General features: G+C 33.0%; 1 protein-coding gene across 1 annotated transcript; it reads right to left on the reverse strand.

The window, feature by feature from the left end:
* Positions 1 to 511: 511 nt before the first annotated feature.
* LOC133182586 (uncharacterized) lies at positions 512 to 13,599 on the reverse strand. The gene is made up of 6 exons (XM_061317434.1): positions 13,497 to 13,599; positions 4,404 to 4,631; positions 3,702 to 3,953; positions 2,372 to 2,500; positions 1,911 to 2,048; positions 512 to 684 (listed from the first exon to the last, which is right to left on the reverse strand). Exons 1-6 carry the CDS (start codon positions 13,597 to 13,599, stop codon positions 539 to 541), a joined length of 996 nt encoding a protein of 331 aa, XP_061173418.1. The 3' UTR covers positions 512 to 538.
* Positions 13,600 to 16,333: the final 2,734 nt, after the last annotated feature.

A 16,333-nucleotide genomic window follows, 5' to 3' on the forward strand; every position in this document is an offset into this window, starting at 1 on the left:
TGTAAATATATACTTGCAGTTCTGCTTCACTATCCTCTTCACTTCGCTTCAAAACAGTCCTGTGACATTTCGCGTATTTTGTTTTTTGTTTTGTTTGTTTGTTTTTGCTTGTTTGTTGTTGTTTTTTTTTTTTTTTTTTTTTTTTTTTTTTTTTTTTTTTTTTTTTTTTGCCTGTTTATTTAATGTTCTTGTGTTTGTAAATTATGAAATGAAAACAAGAAGAACAAATTTCAGTCAATCCGTATTTTGTTACTCTTCTTTCAATGTGAAAGAAAGTATACGCTTTGGTTGAATATAAATAAATAGATTTTAAATTTTTTAAAGACATATTGCTGATGATATGTTGAGAACTACAATACAAACCATAGAATCAATCTGACATTTTTACATTTTACACACATTTCATATTGATTTAAAGTCCAAATGGTATACTGATACTCTCAAAATGGATATAAAACTGCTATTTTATTTACAGCCTTGTTTACATATTGATAAAATTGTATTCATAATGACGACTTTGGCGCTTGATATTTTTCTATCACCTACCTGAAATACATAGTTCTCCTTGATAACCAGCAGCACACCCAGTTAAACACTCCCCATCAATATAAGAACACAGGTATAAGTCAAGGCAATGTCCACATGAATTGATGCAGCCCAAACCATATAATCCTCTGTCGCAAGCTTAGAAAATAAAACAAGAGGCACATGGGCCACATCGCTCACCTGAGTACTTTGGCTAGGAGTTCAACCTATCCCTAAGGGGAGGGGGCATAATTTGAACAAACTTGAATCTACACTAACTGAGGATGCTACCATATTCCTTTGACAAATCATGGCTTTAGAGGTGTTTAAAAAAATTTCCCATAAGTTGTATCTTCTATTGTGGCCCCACCCTACCCCCAAGGGTCCTAATTTGAAGAAATTTGAATTTACACTACCTGAGGATGCCTTCTGTATAAGTATGACCAATCATGGCTTTGCTGTTCTTGAGAAGAAGATTTCTAAAGATTTTTCCTAGTATGTATATCTATGTAAACCTTTGATCGTCCATTGTGACCTCACCTATACCAGGGGGTCATGATTTGAACAAACTTGAATCTACACTACCTGAGGATGTTTCCTATAAACATGTCCAATCATGGCTTTGTTGTTCTTGAGAAGATTTTTAAAGATTTTTCCTGTATTCCTATGTAAATCTTTGATTGTCCATTGCGGCCCCGCCCTACCCCCGGGGGTCATGATTTGAATAAACTTGAAAACACACTACCTAAGGATTGTTTCACATACGTTTCATTTTTCCTGGCCCAGTGGTTCTGGAGAAGAATATTTTAAAAGATTTTTCCTAAGTATTGCTATGCAAATCTTTGATGTACATTGCGGCCCTGCCCTACCCCGGGGGTCATAATTTGAACAAACTTGAATCTACACTACCTGCTACCTGAGGATGTTTCAATATAAGTTTCATCTTTCCTGGCCCAGTGGTTCTGGAGAAGATGATTTTTAAAAGATGACATTAATTTTTTACTAATTTCTAATTATCCTCCCTTGGAAGAAGGATTGGCCCTTCATTTGAACAAACTTGACCCCCCTCCCTTTACCCAAAGATACTTTGTGGCCAGCTTGGTTGAAATTGGCCCAGTGGTTCTTGAGAAGAAGTCGAAAATGTTAAAAGTTTACAGATGGACGGACGACGGACAAAATGTGATCAGAAATACCCACTTAAGCTTTCAGCTCAGGTGAGCCAAAAACCGCGTAACGCGTTTCCTTACAAAATGGTGTAAACGTTCAAACCACGAGAAAACTCACTGAATTATTGAAAACTCGTATCAGAATTTAATCATATTTGATTTGTGTAGTCAGACATTCTTACTTAATCTCTAAACCTGTAAACATTGTACAGTACTCACGTGTTTTACACAAGTCGCCCTGGTAACCAGCATCACATCCAGTTAAACACGTCCCGTTGACATGGAAACACTGGTCTACGTCACGACAATGTCCACATGTTTCACTGCATCCATTACCATAAAGACCTTGCTCACATTCTTGGATAAAACATACAAATGTTTCAACAACCTCGTGCAACTGCAACTTGTATTGCATCCATACATTTGTCAACCTGTCTTTATTACATGAATAAACCTGGCTCAGAACACTATTTTGTTACGACAGTTGTAAACATCTGTAGACTTAAAATTGTTCTTTAATCATTGGGTTATTCAATGTATATAAAGTGCAATTTTTTTAAGTTTTAAATGTTTTAGTAATAATGTAAAACACGTCAAACTTCATTCAAAACAAAAAAAAAATGTACATACCCAACACATACAATAAAAATGTTACATGTTACGTAAGGCTTTTGTGTTACCTAGCTCACATCGACGACCTCTGTAGCCAGGTTCACACCCCTGACAGGTGCCCGTCTCTATGTGACAGTACTGACAGTTGACATCTGGACAACAGTCTGATCCGTTATAATAACCCGATGTCGGACACCCTAAATATAATTATAATAGGTATAAAATCGGTCTAATTTTACAAAACGTCCGCTTTAATAATCACTGTGTGGCATCATTAAGATACATATAAAAATAAGTATTAAAACTAATTAATAATTAATCCATAATAATGATTATTTTTGTAATTTTTGGCAGTATTTCGGGCAAAACATATTGCTATTCACATACGACGCGTAATCAATTTTTATATATGTCAGAATCAAAAGCATTTGCAGTTTCCTCATAATCAATTTTTAATTTTTTTTTTTTTTTTGAATCAGTTGCATTTGCCGTTCCCTTATTTTATTAAAGATATGTCGCTCAACTTTTTATTTAGATATTGCAAATTTAAAAAATAATCAGATCAGTTATTTGGCAATCAAATCTTAAACATAACACTTTAATAATTTTCGGAAAATAAATGTGTCCCATGTATTTGAATTAATGTGAAATATGGAGATAACGGACAGTATTCAAGCTCTAAGTCCATTAAAACAATACAAATCGGGAGCAGAGCAAACACGGACTTCCAGAAACATCAGAGGTGGGATCAGGTGCCATGGAGGAGTGAGCTTCCCCTGCCAACCGGTCACTCCCGCCGTGTGCTACTTGTCATGACTGGGAAATAACAGAAAAATCCGTCGACAATTCAGTGTGTAAATAATGGATTAACAATTAGTATGAAAAATGTCAGTCCGCATATGACTTAATGATACATATAGATTGCATTTGCTGACAAGGTCATTGTATCGACCATAGAACTTACGAAATGATGACTTAAAACGAGACTGTTGATAGTCTTGTTTCATCAACTTGTTTAATTGTCAATAAATTACCTCGTTTCAGAAATTGTTCATACGTAGAGCATGCTCTTGCGTATCGAATCAACTAAGAGATATACACCCCAATGTACGTACGGTAATAAGATAATCATAAAATTAAATACAAGTAATATAAAAGTTGAATTTAACTGAATTTAACGCATAGTTAGACAATTAAATATATATTGACATAACCTGAAATACATATTAATATGTCTTTTCAGATCCAATATATTGGTTTCAAAATATAAAAATATTAAATCAATATATATATATATATATATATATATATATATATATATATATATATATATATATATATATATATATATATATATATATATATATATAACATGAATTTTTTTTGTAAATCACTCACCATACACCTCAACTTCACAGAGATCACTGTTAACGTCATCAGAGTAATAGTCAGGGTAGGTTACTCCTGGTCTTCTCTCGTTGTAGAAGATGACATATTGTCCACATACAGGACAGGTGGTGGTGAAGACAGCAGGTAAGGTGTCTACTGTAAAGTGGTCGTCCTTGTAACACAGGGTTCCCTGTAGTTTGAATGTTGTATTGGAGACATACACAGAGAATCCAAGATAGCCAAATTTTTCTTGATAGGAATCTGTAAACAATTTGTTCTCTATTTAAGTTTATACAAGTGCACGACATCATTGTAACCTGTCATTAATTTGTCAGAAATTTACACGGGTCAGAAATATAATTTGCAAAAATATCAATTGGCTTTTGAGTCCCGCTTTGCATTTGATTAACTTTAAACAACCAATAACAAAACACTATCATAATGCTAAAGAAATATGACAAAGTTGCAGGCTGTTGCTTCCATCTGCTAATTTAAAAGAGATAGATGCCAAACATACGCGAATATTTTAGAAAAAAGCTTCGTTTTTACTGGAGATTGGGAAATAATCACGATAGTTTTAATTTGACTGTGTTCGCGATTTATGATTTTTCGGCGAAATAAAACCCATCATGATTAATACCACTGTAAAGTATCAGGTGCAGTGCGTTTTACGCAATTAAATAGAGCGAAACATAATGACTTTAACCATACCCCATTGTATATTGTCCGTCTTGAAGTAGATGGTGATGTGATGGATGCTGTGTGCATTGGTCAGGTTCACCCACCAGGTGGCGTTTTGATCGTTATATGATATTGCACACTGACCTCCATTATAAAACAGGTCAGACTTACGTCCGTCTACAGCATTACTGGCGTCATACGTGTCGTTATCCAGTACAGGATTCAGTTGGTGTGCTGGTTTGTTGAGTGCGATATTGACTGTCAATAAAACAGTTACTAAATTCACATTGTGTATATCGGATCATTTTATTATCCCCTGCGCAAATAACTGCGAAGAGGATACAGCATAGCTAGTGTGGTGTATTAGTGTGTAGGTATGTGCGTGTGTGTGTGTCCACATCTCAAAGGCAAAATTCCTGTCGCGAGGGGATGCTCCGCTTAGCGGTGTTCTTGTTATTAAGGACATGATACAAACTTTTTTCAAAAATCATGAAATTAACAACTTAATGTTTACGTTTATATTAATTCAAGGGGCCTGGACACAGTTGCAGTGTTTACATTTTAAATTTCTATGCTTATTCAAAAAATAAAATCAGTCAATTGAATTGAAGTTACATGAATATTCTAAGAATTCAATGAAAATAAACAGGGCACGAGCTCTGTTATTGTTAATGTTTACGTTTCACCGAGTATGTTCAACTTGTTAAACTCTTTACACATCACTGAGCTCGGAATGACAATACTGGTGAATTGGTTTTGCTTTCTCACATTTCTAATATGAATTTTCTGGATTATAGTTTTGATAGTTTTAATTCATTCACAACGAAATTTCTACTTTTCTTAAGTATTTTAAAAGGATAAAGTTTACTTTGTGAAAGTGCAAGGCTGTGTCAATCAAACGCGTCCCGAAATTAGTAGATTCAATAATTCCCAGATAAAAGAAGTTTCTGAACACGCTTTTATTATATTTCCGTGTGAAATGCTATAGCAACATATAAGTCATGATATTATACAGAAAATTTGAGAAAATATTAACATCAAATCTGTGTCCAGGCCCCTTTAATAAAATGAATAATTATAACCGCAAAGATTTCAACTTTTCATTCAAAATTTCACATTAATGTCGCATAAAGTGAAAAAAAAAATATACATAGATTTATACAGAAAACCGGAGAAAAGTGGAATTTTAAACATCATGCATGCACAGAAGGTCTACAATTTCCTAATATTTTATAAATTTGTTATTTGAACAATTTACAATGAAAACATGTCAAAAAATATATATCAACCCGTGTATCGAATTTTTTTTTTTGGGGGGGGGGTGTTATCATCTGTCCTTAAGGTGTCCCGAAAATATTAAGAAATTCAGAAAACAATAATAAATTAAACTGGGTATACAAAGCACCATTGTGCGGACATCTTTTTTTATACCGCCTTTTCATATTTTATTACATATTTTAATATCTTATCAACGACTTAATAGTCTCGTAAGTTAATGTTTTCTTTGGATAGAAACTTTCTTTTTTAAACAAGCATTCTTCCAAAACGATTAATTTAAGGGGTTTTTTTTAATATCAAATGCATACCTAGTGGCAAAAATTAAATGTTTTAATAAGATTTTATGATAACTTTTATAAAAGAACAAAAAGAAAAACAGTGCTGAGAATATATAGAATAGTGTATAACATTTAGCATGTAGCAATATACCCTAACCACCTGTATATTGAGTTTTTGACTCTCAGGTGATTCAATACGCAAGAGTAAGCTCTACGTATGAATAATTTCTAAAACGAGGCAAGCTACTGACAAACAAATTGTTGAAACGAGAATACCAACAGTAACGTTTACAGTCATCATTTCGCAAATTTTATATTGGATACAATCGCCTTGTCAGGAAACATAATCTTGCATAAAGTCGAATGCTTACTGACATTTTTCATTTTTTTCCGTTTTCTCATCTATGGCACCTGATACTGCCTCTAATTAGAGGTCCGTGTTTGCCCTGTTCCAGATCTGTATTGTTTCTTTGCATTTTTTAGCTTTTTACTGTTCGTTATCGCCATTTTTTTTTAAAGTAAAAGGCAAGAGAATGGTCTATTATTGAATCAAAAGAAACAGATTCATCATCTTTTTGCGAGCTAAATCAGCTAATCTAGGTCCTTTTAGGAAAAAAAATGATCGAGCTGACAAACGTGTTCACGCTGTTTTGCAGTAATAATATCCTGATTAAATTTAGAATTTATTAAAGTCCAAAAATACAGAATAAACAAAACTTCATTTTACAAAGAAATCTGAAGTGTTTTCTAGACAAACTCACGCACGTCTCATATTCGACCACTCCTTCCCCTTTTCCATAAATGAGCCAATGAAACAAGTTTAAAGACAGTACTTAGCAAAATTAGGGAAAGATCAATAACAATATAAAGGACACAGCAGGAGTAAGCAAAACAAAATCAAAGAAATACCAGTCTAAGATCCGACCATAAATCAGTTAATAACAGAGAGCGAATAGCATATACTGTCAGCGTGTGTTGGGGAGAGAGATGAAATTACAAACACGTGCGATAATGCTTTTCTCTTAAGATCAAGCCAAATAAATAATTTCAATTATAAATTTCCAACAAGATTACCAAAAAAAAGGAATGTATATATTTAGATAATGCTCAAATCATTATAATTACATATAAAAAAAAAAAAAATTAAATTGTCTTTATCAATAATACATACGCATGTATATAGCACAAAAGTAAATAAGCGTGCGCAAGACTCACCTTATATTATGTTTTACTTGTTAGAATTTTTTTTTCGTAAAACGTCGAAAAATAAAGAATCGGGTACAAGGAATCTTAAACATTGTTTTACTCACCATAGGCATTTGATACCAATATATTTCCCGAGACTAAATACAAAACGTATAAGTAGTACAAAGGTGAATAAAACAAAACAGGTGACATCCTAATTAACGCGTGTGTTATCGTCCTTGTTTTCTTTTTAAATTTAGTTTTAAACTATGTCTAACAAGACTGCTCTTTGAAAAACAATTGTAATCAGGGCAACTATGATGTTCTGAGTATCTACTTACGCGTGCTTATACATATATGAATCTTCAATAGATTAGCAAAATGTGTTTCTTAAAATGTCTTCACTACACTTAGAAACCATTGATACTACTTCTTTCATATAAACACCCTCTCATATACCACTTTAAACATACTTCCTTATTTGTGAATTTTATAGGATTGTTGCAATATCTAACACTAATAGAGCAATTAAGGTTGATGCTGTCTTTTCAAAATATTGGTCAATCATACATTTCTTTCAATTAGATAGTTTAATTTTTTTCTGCGGAAATGATGCGTACAATTTTCCAGACATTTACTATTGTTATTGTCTGTTAACTTGCTTTATAATCAACACCCTCACCAGCCCTGTAAAGTGGGTAAATCCACGTCCAGATCAAGAGCCGTCATTTTTAAATATAAATTAAGCTTATTCACTCATAGAATTAAAAAAAAAATGACCAAACACATATTTATCAACCTGCACTAAAAGTACAGGTAATGAGAATATATTTCTGTTTCAGCGTATGTCTTTAGATAGTGTCTAAATACCTGCCAAATATCTCTGAAAATCTGTGAAATAAATAATAATGGTTTATGGCGGAAATAAAGACTTTCCTGATAATATTCAAAGTATTAAGCTTTAAATGTAAACTGTAGCAACTTTTGTTTGACCAAGTTGTGGTCATGGCCTATGTTGAAAAAAAATGTTATACCATGTCAGGAGTGCAACAAAAAAAATGTAGTGTTGTCAAAAAAACATCGATTTTAAAGATCTGTAAGACAATTAAGCCAAAAAAGAATTTTTAAAGTGTAAAACATTAACTGATATACAATTTAAAACTAAAAAATATTATATAAATCACAAGCAGCATTAATGAGAGTCAAGTATCTGTGCATACCCAATAATGTCAGGAGGGCAACATTTGATGTTTTGTTCCCCAGCGTGAAAAACTTTTATCAGTATATGATTCTCTGATTTTTATTTTGGAAAATAAAGACACAAAGAACATTTTTACCAAATAGATTTATCAATCACAGAGTCTTTCTGTGTTTCAGATCTTTATTTCTATGGTCAGGAGTGCAATGCATTTTTAAAGATTCAGGACATGTGATGAAAAGACTTCTATTCATGCTAAGAAATAGTTTTTAATTAATAATGATCTATTTGAATAATCTAGTACTAAATTATTGACAGTTTTATTATTAAGATCCTTCTTTTTTTCAATTTTGTCAATTCAGATGTGTTTTATCTTTTCTTTGATTTTTTTTTATGAATGTAAAAAACAAACACTGAAAAAATTGTTATAAAATTCAATTAATTCCACCTCAAATTCACTGAAACAACAGAACAGTTCTGGTGTAATTTTCGCTTCACAGTTCTATTTTAAAGACTGCAATGCTCTTCGTCAGGAGTGCAGCAAATATGTTAGACTTATTGCTGATCAAATATGAATAAATATAAAGAAAGAACTGATGAGTAGAAGGCGTCTAGTTGACCTCAGTTGTTTGCAGTGTTTGTCCTGTGAAGGAAAATATACTACATGTATAAAATATATTTTATCTCCTTAACATACATTTTACTAGTTTTAGGAATAGGGAATAACTCAAGATATAAAGCCAAGTTTAAATACTTTAATGTGTTTTAATTATGAAATATTGGACTATAAATATTGCACACTTTCGTTATCATTTGATGTTGCCAACACTTTATTAATTTTTGTGTACTATGGTTTTAATTTTCAATTTTTAATGCAGTCAGGAGTGCAACAAAACTGTTTTATAATTATCAATGATCTTCATCTATCTTGTTCAAAACATTATGTCTATCAACTAATTACAGACATTTTACAGTCAATTCAGAGAATAGTTTTCATCACCGAACACATATTTTTAAATACAATATAAATATATTACACATTGCAAATAATCATGTTTTGAAGTGAAAATATGAAAAACTTGCCGTAAATGATCAAAAATATCAAAACGACGAACTGATTTACAAACTAAGAATGGGTTATTTTGTGTTATAAGCTTTAAACAATATTAAATAATTAAAATACATATCAGATGTCAGGAGTGCAATACAATAATGTAAAACAGAGTCATTTCAAGATCTAGTATTTTTTGTAAGAAAACTTGTATATCAAAATTCTCTTTTGGCTTAGATTTAAAGAATCGACTTAAATGGACATAAAAATGATTTTGTGGGATTTTCATATTTCTTTCATATTGAAACTTATCAAACCAGAATTGAAAAAATGATGTACAAAAAGCTATTTTTACCAGAGGGGAAACTCAATCAAGGTTTAGATCTCATCATTTATACATGTATACCTGGTACCATTTTGAAGCATAAAAAACTGATTTCTTTTGATTATGTATTTTAGAAAGTCTTGATATTTTCTTTTTTCAAACACAGTTTTACTACTAAAAATTCTGAAACTTTTTTATCCAATTGTCTATATATTCTATTTCAACTTCAGGAATTTTAAATAGAATGCATGTACAATATGATGTTATGAGTGAAAAATATGTTATAGGTAGTTGATTTTTTTTTAATTCAATTTGGTGGTCATTATTTTTAATTCATCCAAATCTAGGTATCCGAAAACTATTATAAGTTTGCGAGATTTTTTACATTTTTTTTCAATATCACACCATAAGAAAACTCTCAGCCAGAATTTATACAACTATTATTCTAATATTTTATTGAACTATGCATCAAAACAAATCATGTCATGATTTATTTGGAAATCAGTGATATTCATTTTATCGGAAATATTTTTAAAATACTCAATGTTTAACAAATTATTATTTTGCCATATTTCATTGACGAAATTGACAGTAAACAGCATAAAAGGGAGACTATATAAAACAATATAATTTTTTCTTTCTTTACAATACTTAGTGAGATATCATAGCAAACGGTAAACACATTTTATCAGCCTAGTGCGTGGTAACCTCCTGAAAATAAATGCAATCTCAACAACAAGTTATTCTTAGCAAAGTAGTAAAACAAAATCTTACCTTAACAATTCAAAAAAAAAAAAAAAAAAAAAAATCTTATCATCACTTCTCTACGGGAGAATTTCGATTCACAGATCGTAGAACTACGTTACCTTCTGTACAAAACACATTTTTTGGACAGTTTATCAGAAGAGCGTTTCTAGAACCCTGGGCCTCTTGTTAATATGTGAAATTAGCTTTATTTATTTTCCGAGGGTTGGAATGAACTTCTATCCTAACATGTTCACCCTTATCCCAAACGTACCAGACCCTCCAAAACAGAATGATTTGAAAAACAAATAAAATTGTCTTAAAACATCAATGTCGTCCAAAATGTCTCGTTTTACTAAATGCAAATCAAACATTTTTTTTCTACTTCAGAACATCAAAGTTTTCATTATTGAGGAGCCCGAATCAAGGATATTACCGTCCAGGTATACGGAAAGTGGAAAAACAACATTCTGCTAGGCGACAAGGTCCGTACTAGCTGCAGAACTGTAGAGGTATGGTTTTATATACGAGTATTAGTCTTTAACCATTAACGCTACAGATCGCGTAATGCAAATGAGGTGCAATTTTGTCGGATGGCATAAAATTCAAAACAAGTGAGTTTATTGGTCTATAGGGTTGGGGTGGAAAAATATACAGGTTGATTCAAAAATGTGTCTAGAATGAGGGGATGAAAGGTAGTTGATTGACCAATGCTGGAAAGTGAAGAAATTCTCCCCAAAAGTGCGCAGAAAATCTTGCGCCGTAAATTGCACCTCATCTGTAGCGTTATGGTCAAAGACTAAACATATAAAACTATAACGCTACAGTTCTGCAGCTAGGTCTGTACAATCAGTACTTTTATCAAACTTAAAGGCAGCAAACTTGCGGGTTCTCAGCAACCCAACATACGGACTAGAGTTAAAGGCCGAGGCAGTTGTAAGTTTCCCTCCTCCTCCTCCAAAATTAATATCTATCTAATTTTTTTTGTTAAAAAATACAATGATGTGCATTAAATGGGTATTTTTTTGTTCGATAGAATATTTAACTTTGTATTAACGCCAGTCATTACACAAAAATACGCCCAATTTCTTTGTAAAGAAGAAAAACAGTATTCGTGTCAATGCTGTAAGAACTACCTTTTTAATATCAACCACGTGGGTTTTGCTTCAATGAGGTCTCATTCTTTTTTCCCTCTTTAATTATCAATTATAATTTGCAAAGAAGTTTCACGCAACTATAATAATTCATACAATAGATTATAATATTATTATTTCATTTCCCTAGAATTAAACGTTTAACTTGCAATTACACGTGCCTTCAAAGAAATTTCAGCTAGTGATTTCAGGAGATGTTACAGACCGCAATGCAGAAAATATCGATTGATATACAATTGATATTGTGTACACTTTACAAGATATTTTTTTTTATAAATTGATCACTTACATATACGGGTGTGCACTTAATTCGTAAAATGCATATGCATGTTTTTGGATCAATTTATTTCATTAAAGTGATTGATTATGTATTTTTTATATTCTTAAACAAATTATATTTTCCACTTAGCTAATACCGGGTAGTAAACGTGTCTTACAAAATCGTTAGTCGTCATGAGAAAGAGAGAGAGAGTGAGAGGGTGGGGGGGAGTCCCCTTCAGAACCTACGTGTTTGTCACATGAAGAAGGTGACCGATTCCTTAAGCATTGTGACTTTCTAAAGAATGTAAAAATTGACTATCAATAAAAGGTTTTGCTTAGACCTTCAACGCACATCATTGTACCATAATTGCAGATGCATAAAAAATTCGATTTATTTTGAATATTTGTTTATAATTTGTTATAATATGAAAATGGAACATGTAAACATTTTTCTAAATTTAGATATGGACACAAGTTCTACAATAAGCGAAGAAGGAAGGAAGGTTGTCCAGAAATTCTGTAGACTGGACATTCTGTCTATAACGACAATGTCCGGATCTCCTTAGGACCAGTGGAGGTGATCCAATTAAGTCAGTTTATTTCTGATTAAGTTCCTAGTTTTATTGTTATCAAAAGACACTTGAGTCAGGGACCTCGGAACATTTTTTCTCCACATTTTTTTTTCTTTTTTTTTCCTTTTCCCATAAAAATGGTTGCGTCTGTACCTCAGCTATACAATGTATGTCTTAAATCAAAAATAGCTGAAGCCTTTATCAGTTTTTTTTTTTTAAATATTTGCAAATTGGGGAGATGACACGCGTAAATAACACAGAAAGGAGGGACCTCCAGCTAATGCATGAGTGGAGGACGGCCCCCCAGCGGATGACATTAATGAATTTAATTTTCTTTGAAAATTTATAAATGATGAAAAATTGTATTCACCATCTTTTTCAATTAATTTTTTTAACAGAAAATATTATTTATTTGAAACATTACCCCCAAAAAATGTTTTAATTTTCCCTTCGCAAAATAGTTCATTGGAAAAGGTAAGAAATACATGTAAATCGTTTGAGGTGTTATAGATTGATAATGAATGATGTCGACTTTATCAATAATTACAATTAAAATTACAGATTTATCTTTAAATACTTGCTGCTTAAAATTTGCATATAAGAATCTTTTACATCGAGCATTGACAGAGGTGTATGTGGGAGGGAAGCAGGTACGACAACTCTGGATAGAGAGATGGACAGAGATGTTACAATTCCTGCCCTTTGACGACATTTGAAGTAACTTAATTTAGCATTAATTTAAATTCATACATTTACCAGGATTGCAAATATTTTAAAATCGGACTGGATGTGAATATTTTGCCTTGTTTAACAGACGACTTAAAGAAAGACTGGTTCATGGTTTTTGTCAAATACAAATTTTAATCTCTGTGATAAATCGAACTGCAAATGATTGATCCTTCCCATTAATCACATCATGTTCTAATTTTATAACTTTCCCATTATATTTTATCTTGTTCTTGCATGGAATAATAATACACAGTGAAGTAAATCTTCAAAAAAGAAAAGAAGAGATCAAATTACATGTTAATTTGTCATTTTTTTAAAAAATATTTTTCAGCAAGTGACGCTTTTGACCTGAGTGTTGGAACTCTACCTGGTCCTCTTCCCGGGGTAGACCATTAGACGCGTGGTAAAATTTTTTGAGATGTCGCACCCCAGTGAGGAGGGGGACCACCATGTTAAAGGAATTGGAAAGAGCCTATGTATGTGCAGTTTTGCTTTATACAGTACTTAACTGTTAAAATATTCACCTGCTTTTCTAATCATTTATAGGTATCTGAATTATTAACAAAACGTTAAGTATGTTTTCGTTAAGGCCCAGGACAGAGTAGGAAGAGTAGAAGGATGTGGGGACAAAGAGACTCATTTTTTTTCCATGTTTACGTTATGACTAGTTATAGATTTTATACTATTTGAGATGCAGCATCAATTTCTGTGTCTTAGAACATACAGAATATAGGCAACAGTTCGACAGAGTGCACTTAATCCGCACGTGCATGCTTATTTCCTACTGAAACATTTGTTATTTTTATATTTTTAAATATAATTTTTGAATGCCTTCAACTAGAAGTTGGCAATTAAAATTTTTATTTTGTTCCAATATTTTCTTCTTTGTTTTTTATTAAATTGAATTAAATACCACAGTATTGTTGCAGAATGTCCCGCCCGACAGTTGTAAATTGTAATGGTATTGCTTTCATATCAAGACCGTATATGGTCAAACCTACTATCACTGTACAAACCTTCCCGTATTAAATGAACATTTTTGTATCAAGTCTGTCCACAGATCCCGTGGTGAAATTCAATTGTTTAAATAACTTAACCATTTATTGATACATTGTCACCACAATTGTAAAACTCAATGCATAAAAAGATATCGGAGTTCAACTGTCTATAGCGCCATCGCACAAGAGTATTTTCTGATGTCAGTAAAGTAATAAAATTATCATTGTGTTCATTCGAAGGTAAATTTGCTGCGTAAGGCTACTCACATATCCTAGGTCGATTTATATCAACCACTACATGAAATCAAGATAGTTGCGTAAACTGGGACATCCATTGTTTACCCCGGTATAGTCTGATGTATGTGAAATCACAAGTTAGGTCACCCATTGTTTAACCCCCATCCCCTTCGCGGTATATATGTGTTGACACTCGGAAAGGTACACTGTTGCTAAGTGAAGGTCATTCTACCTCCATTGATACCCCCCCCCCCCAAGCCGTATAAGATTACTCACAATTGTTAAATATCTGGAAGTATAACAATCACCACGTCTTATAAGGGTATACCCTACCACTCAATGTGTCATCTTATAAGGGTATCACCTTGCCCCTCAATATGTCATCTTATAAGGGTATCACATTACCCCTCAATGTGTCATCTTATAAGGGTATCACATTACCCCTCAATGTGTCATCTTATAAGGGTATCACCTTACCCCTCAATGTGTCATTTTATAAGGGTATCACATTACCCCTCAATGTAACATCTTATAAGGGTATCACCTTGCCCCTCAATGTGTCATCTTAAAAGGGTATCACATTACCCCTCAATGTGACATCTTATAAGGGTATCACGTTATCCCTCAATGTGACATCTTATAAGGGTATCACATTACCCCTCAATGTGTCATTTTACAAGGGTATCACATTATCCCTCAATGTGACATCTTATAAGGATATCACATTACCCCTCAATGTGTCATCTTATAAGGGTATCACCTTGCCCCTCAATGTGTCATCTTATAAGGGTATCACCTTGCCCCTCAATGTGTCATCTTATAAGGGTATCACCTTACCCCTCAATGTGTCATCTTATTAAGGTATCACCTTACCCCTCAATGTGTCATCTTATAAGGGTATCACATTACCCCTCAATGTGACATCTTATAGGGGTATCACCTTGCCCCTCAATGTGTCATCTTATAAGGGTATCACCTTGCCCCTCAATGTGACATCTTATAAGAGTATCACTTTGCCCCTCAATGTGTCATCTTAAAAGCGTATCACATTACCCCTCAATGTGACATCTTATAAGGGTATCACATTACCCCCTCAATGTGACATCTTATAAGGGTATCACCTTGCCCCTCAATGTGTCATCTTAAAAGGGTATCACATTACCCCTCAATGTGTCATCTTATTAAGGTATCACCTTACCCCTCATTGTGTCATCTTATAAGGGTATCACCTTGCCCCTCAATGTGTCATCTTATAAGCGTATCTCACATTACCCCTTCCATAGTTCAAATCAGTGGCGGATTCAGGGGGGTTTGTTGGGTTCGGGAAACCCCCGCCCAATCAATTTTTTTTACAAGTGTCATTTTAACAATATATTTCATAAATGAGAAATATACAGCCACCACGAGAAACCCCTCTCCGCTTGAGCGCACACAATACACTAGTCCGAAATATTTTTTTTTTATAAATATCTGACGTTTTTCCTGGCTTTTTTACTATTTTTATATTTTACGTGCCAGGAAAACGTAAATCGGCGCCTTTACGAAAACTGGGAATTCGCCGCCTCCAACCAGAGGCGGCATTCTCGGGTTGATTTTCGATACTTGCAAATCGAATGTAATGTCAAACTCACAATTTATCAATAGAACAATGCTTTTAGTACTCTCCAACTTCGTTTTTATGGTTTGTTTATAAAATATACAATCCGATGAAAACATTTTATCTGACTGTCGAGATTTGTTTTCATTTCGTGCATTTTAAAATCTATCAAGTCCTGTATCGAAATGATGAGTGATGTTTTCTTTTCATCGATATTGTCGATTACTAGAAGCATTGTGCTATTGATAAATTGTGAAAGGGGCATTTAATTCGGTTCCCAGGTATCGAAAATTAACTCCGATTGGAGACGGCGAAATTTCCCGTTTTCGTAATGGCGCTGGTTCTGACGCTTT

This window comes from Saccostrea echinata, unplaced genomic scaffold (assembly GCF_033153115.1).
Source record: "Saccostrea echinata isolate AGI-Se365-2 ecotype Australia unplaced genomic scaffold, CSIRO_AGI_Sech_v1 ptg000009l, whole genome shotgun sequence".
Classification (NCBI taxonomy): Eukaryota; Metazoa; Mollusca; class Bivalvia; order Ostreida; family Ostreidae; genus Saccostrea; species Saccostrea echinata.

What these genes read in the sequence shown, in the direction of transcription:
- LOC133182586 (XM_061317434.1), bottom strand. Translation starts at nt 13,599, where the DNA reads ATGGTGGTCCCCCTCCTCACTGGGGTGCGACATCTCAAAAAATTTTAC. An exon ending in GACGGACAATATACAATGGG is followed by an intron (nt 3,954 to 4,403) that starts GTATGGTTAAAG and finishes AATTGTTTACAG; the next exon opens with ATTCCTATCAAGAAAAATTT. An exon ending in AGGTCGTCGATGTGAGCTAG is followed by an intron (nt 2,049 to 2,371) that starts GTAACACAAAAG and finishes GTTTTATCCAAG; the next exon opens with AATGTGAGCAAGGTCTTTAT.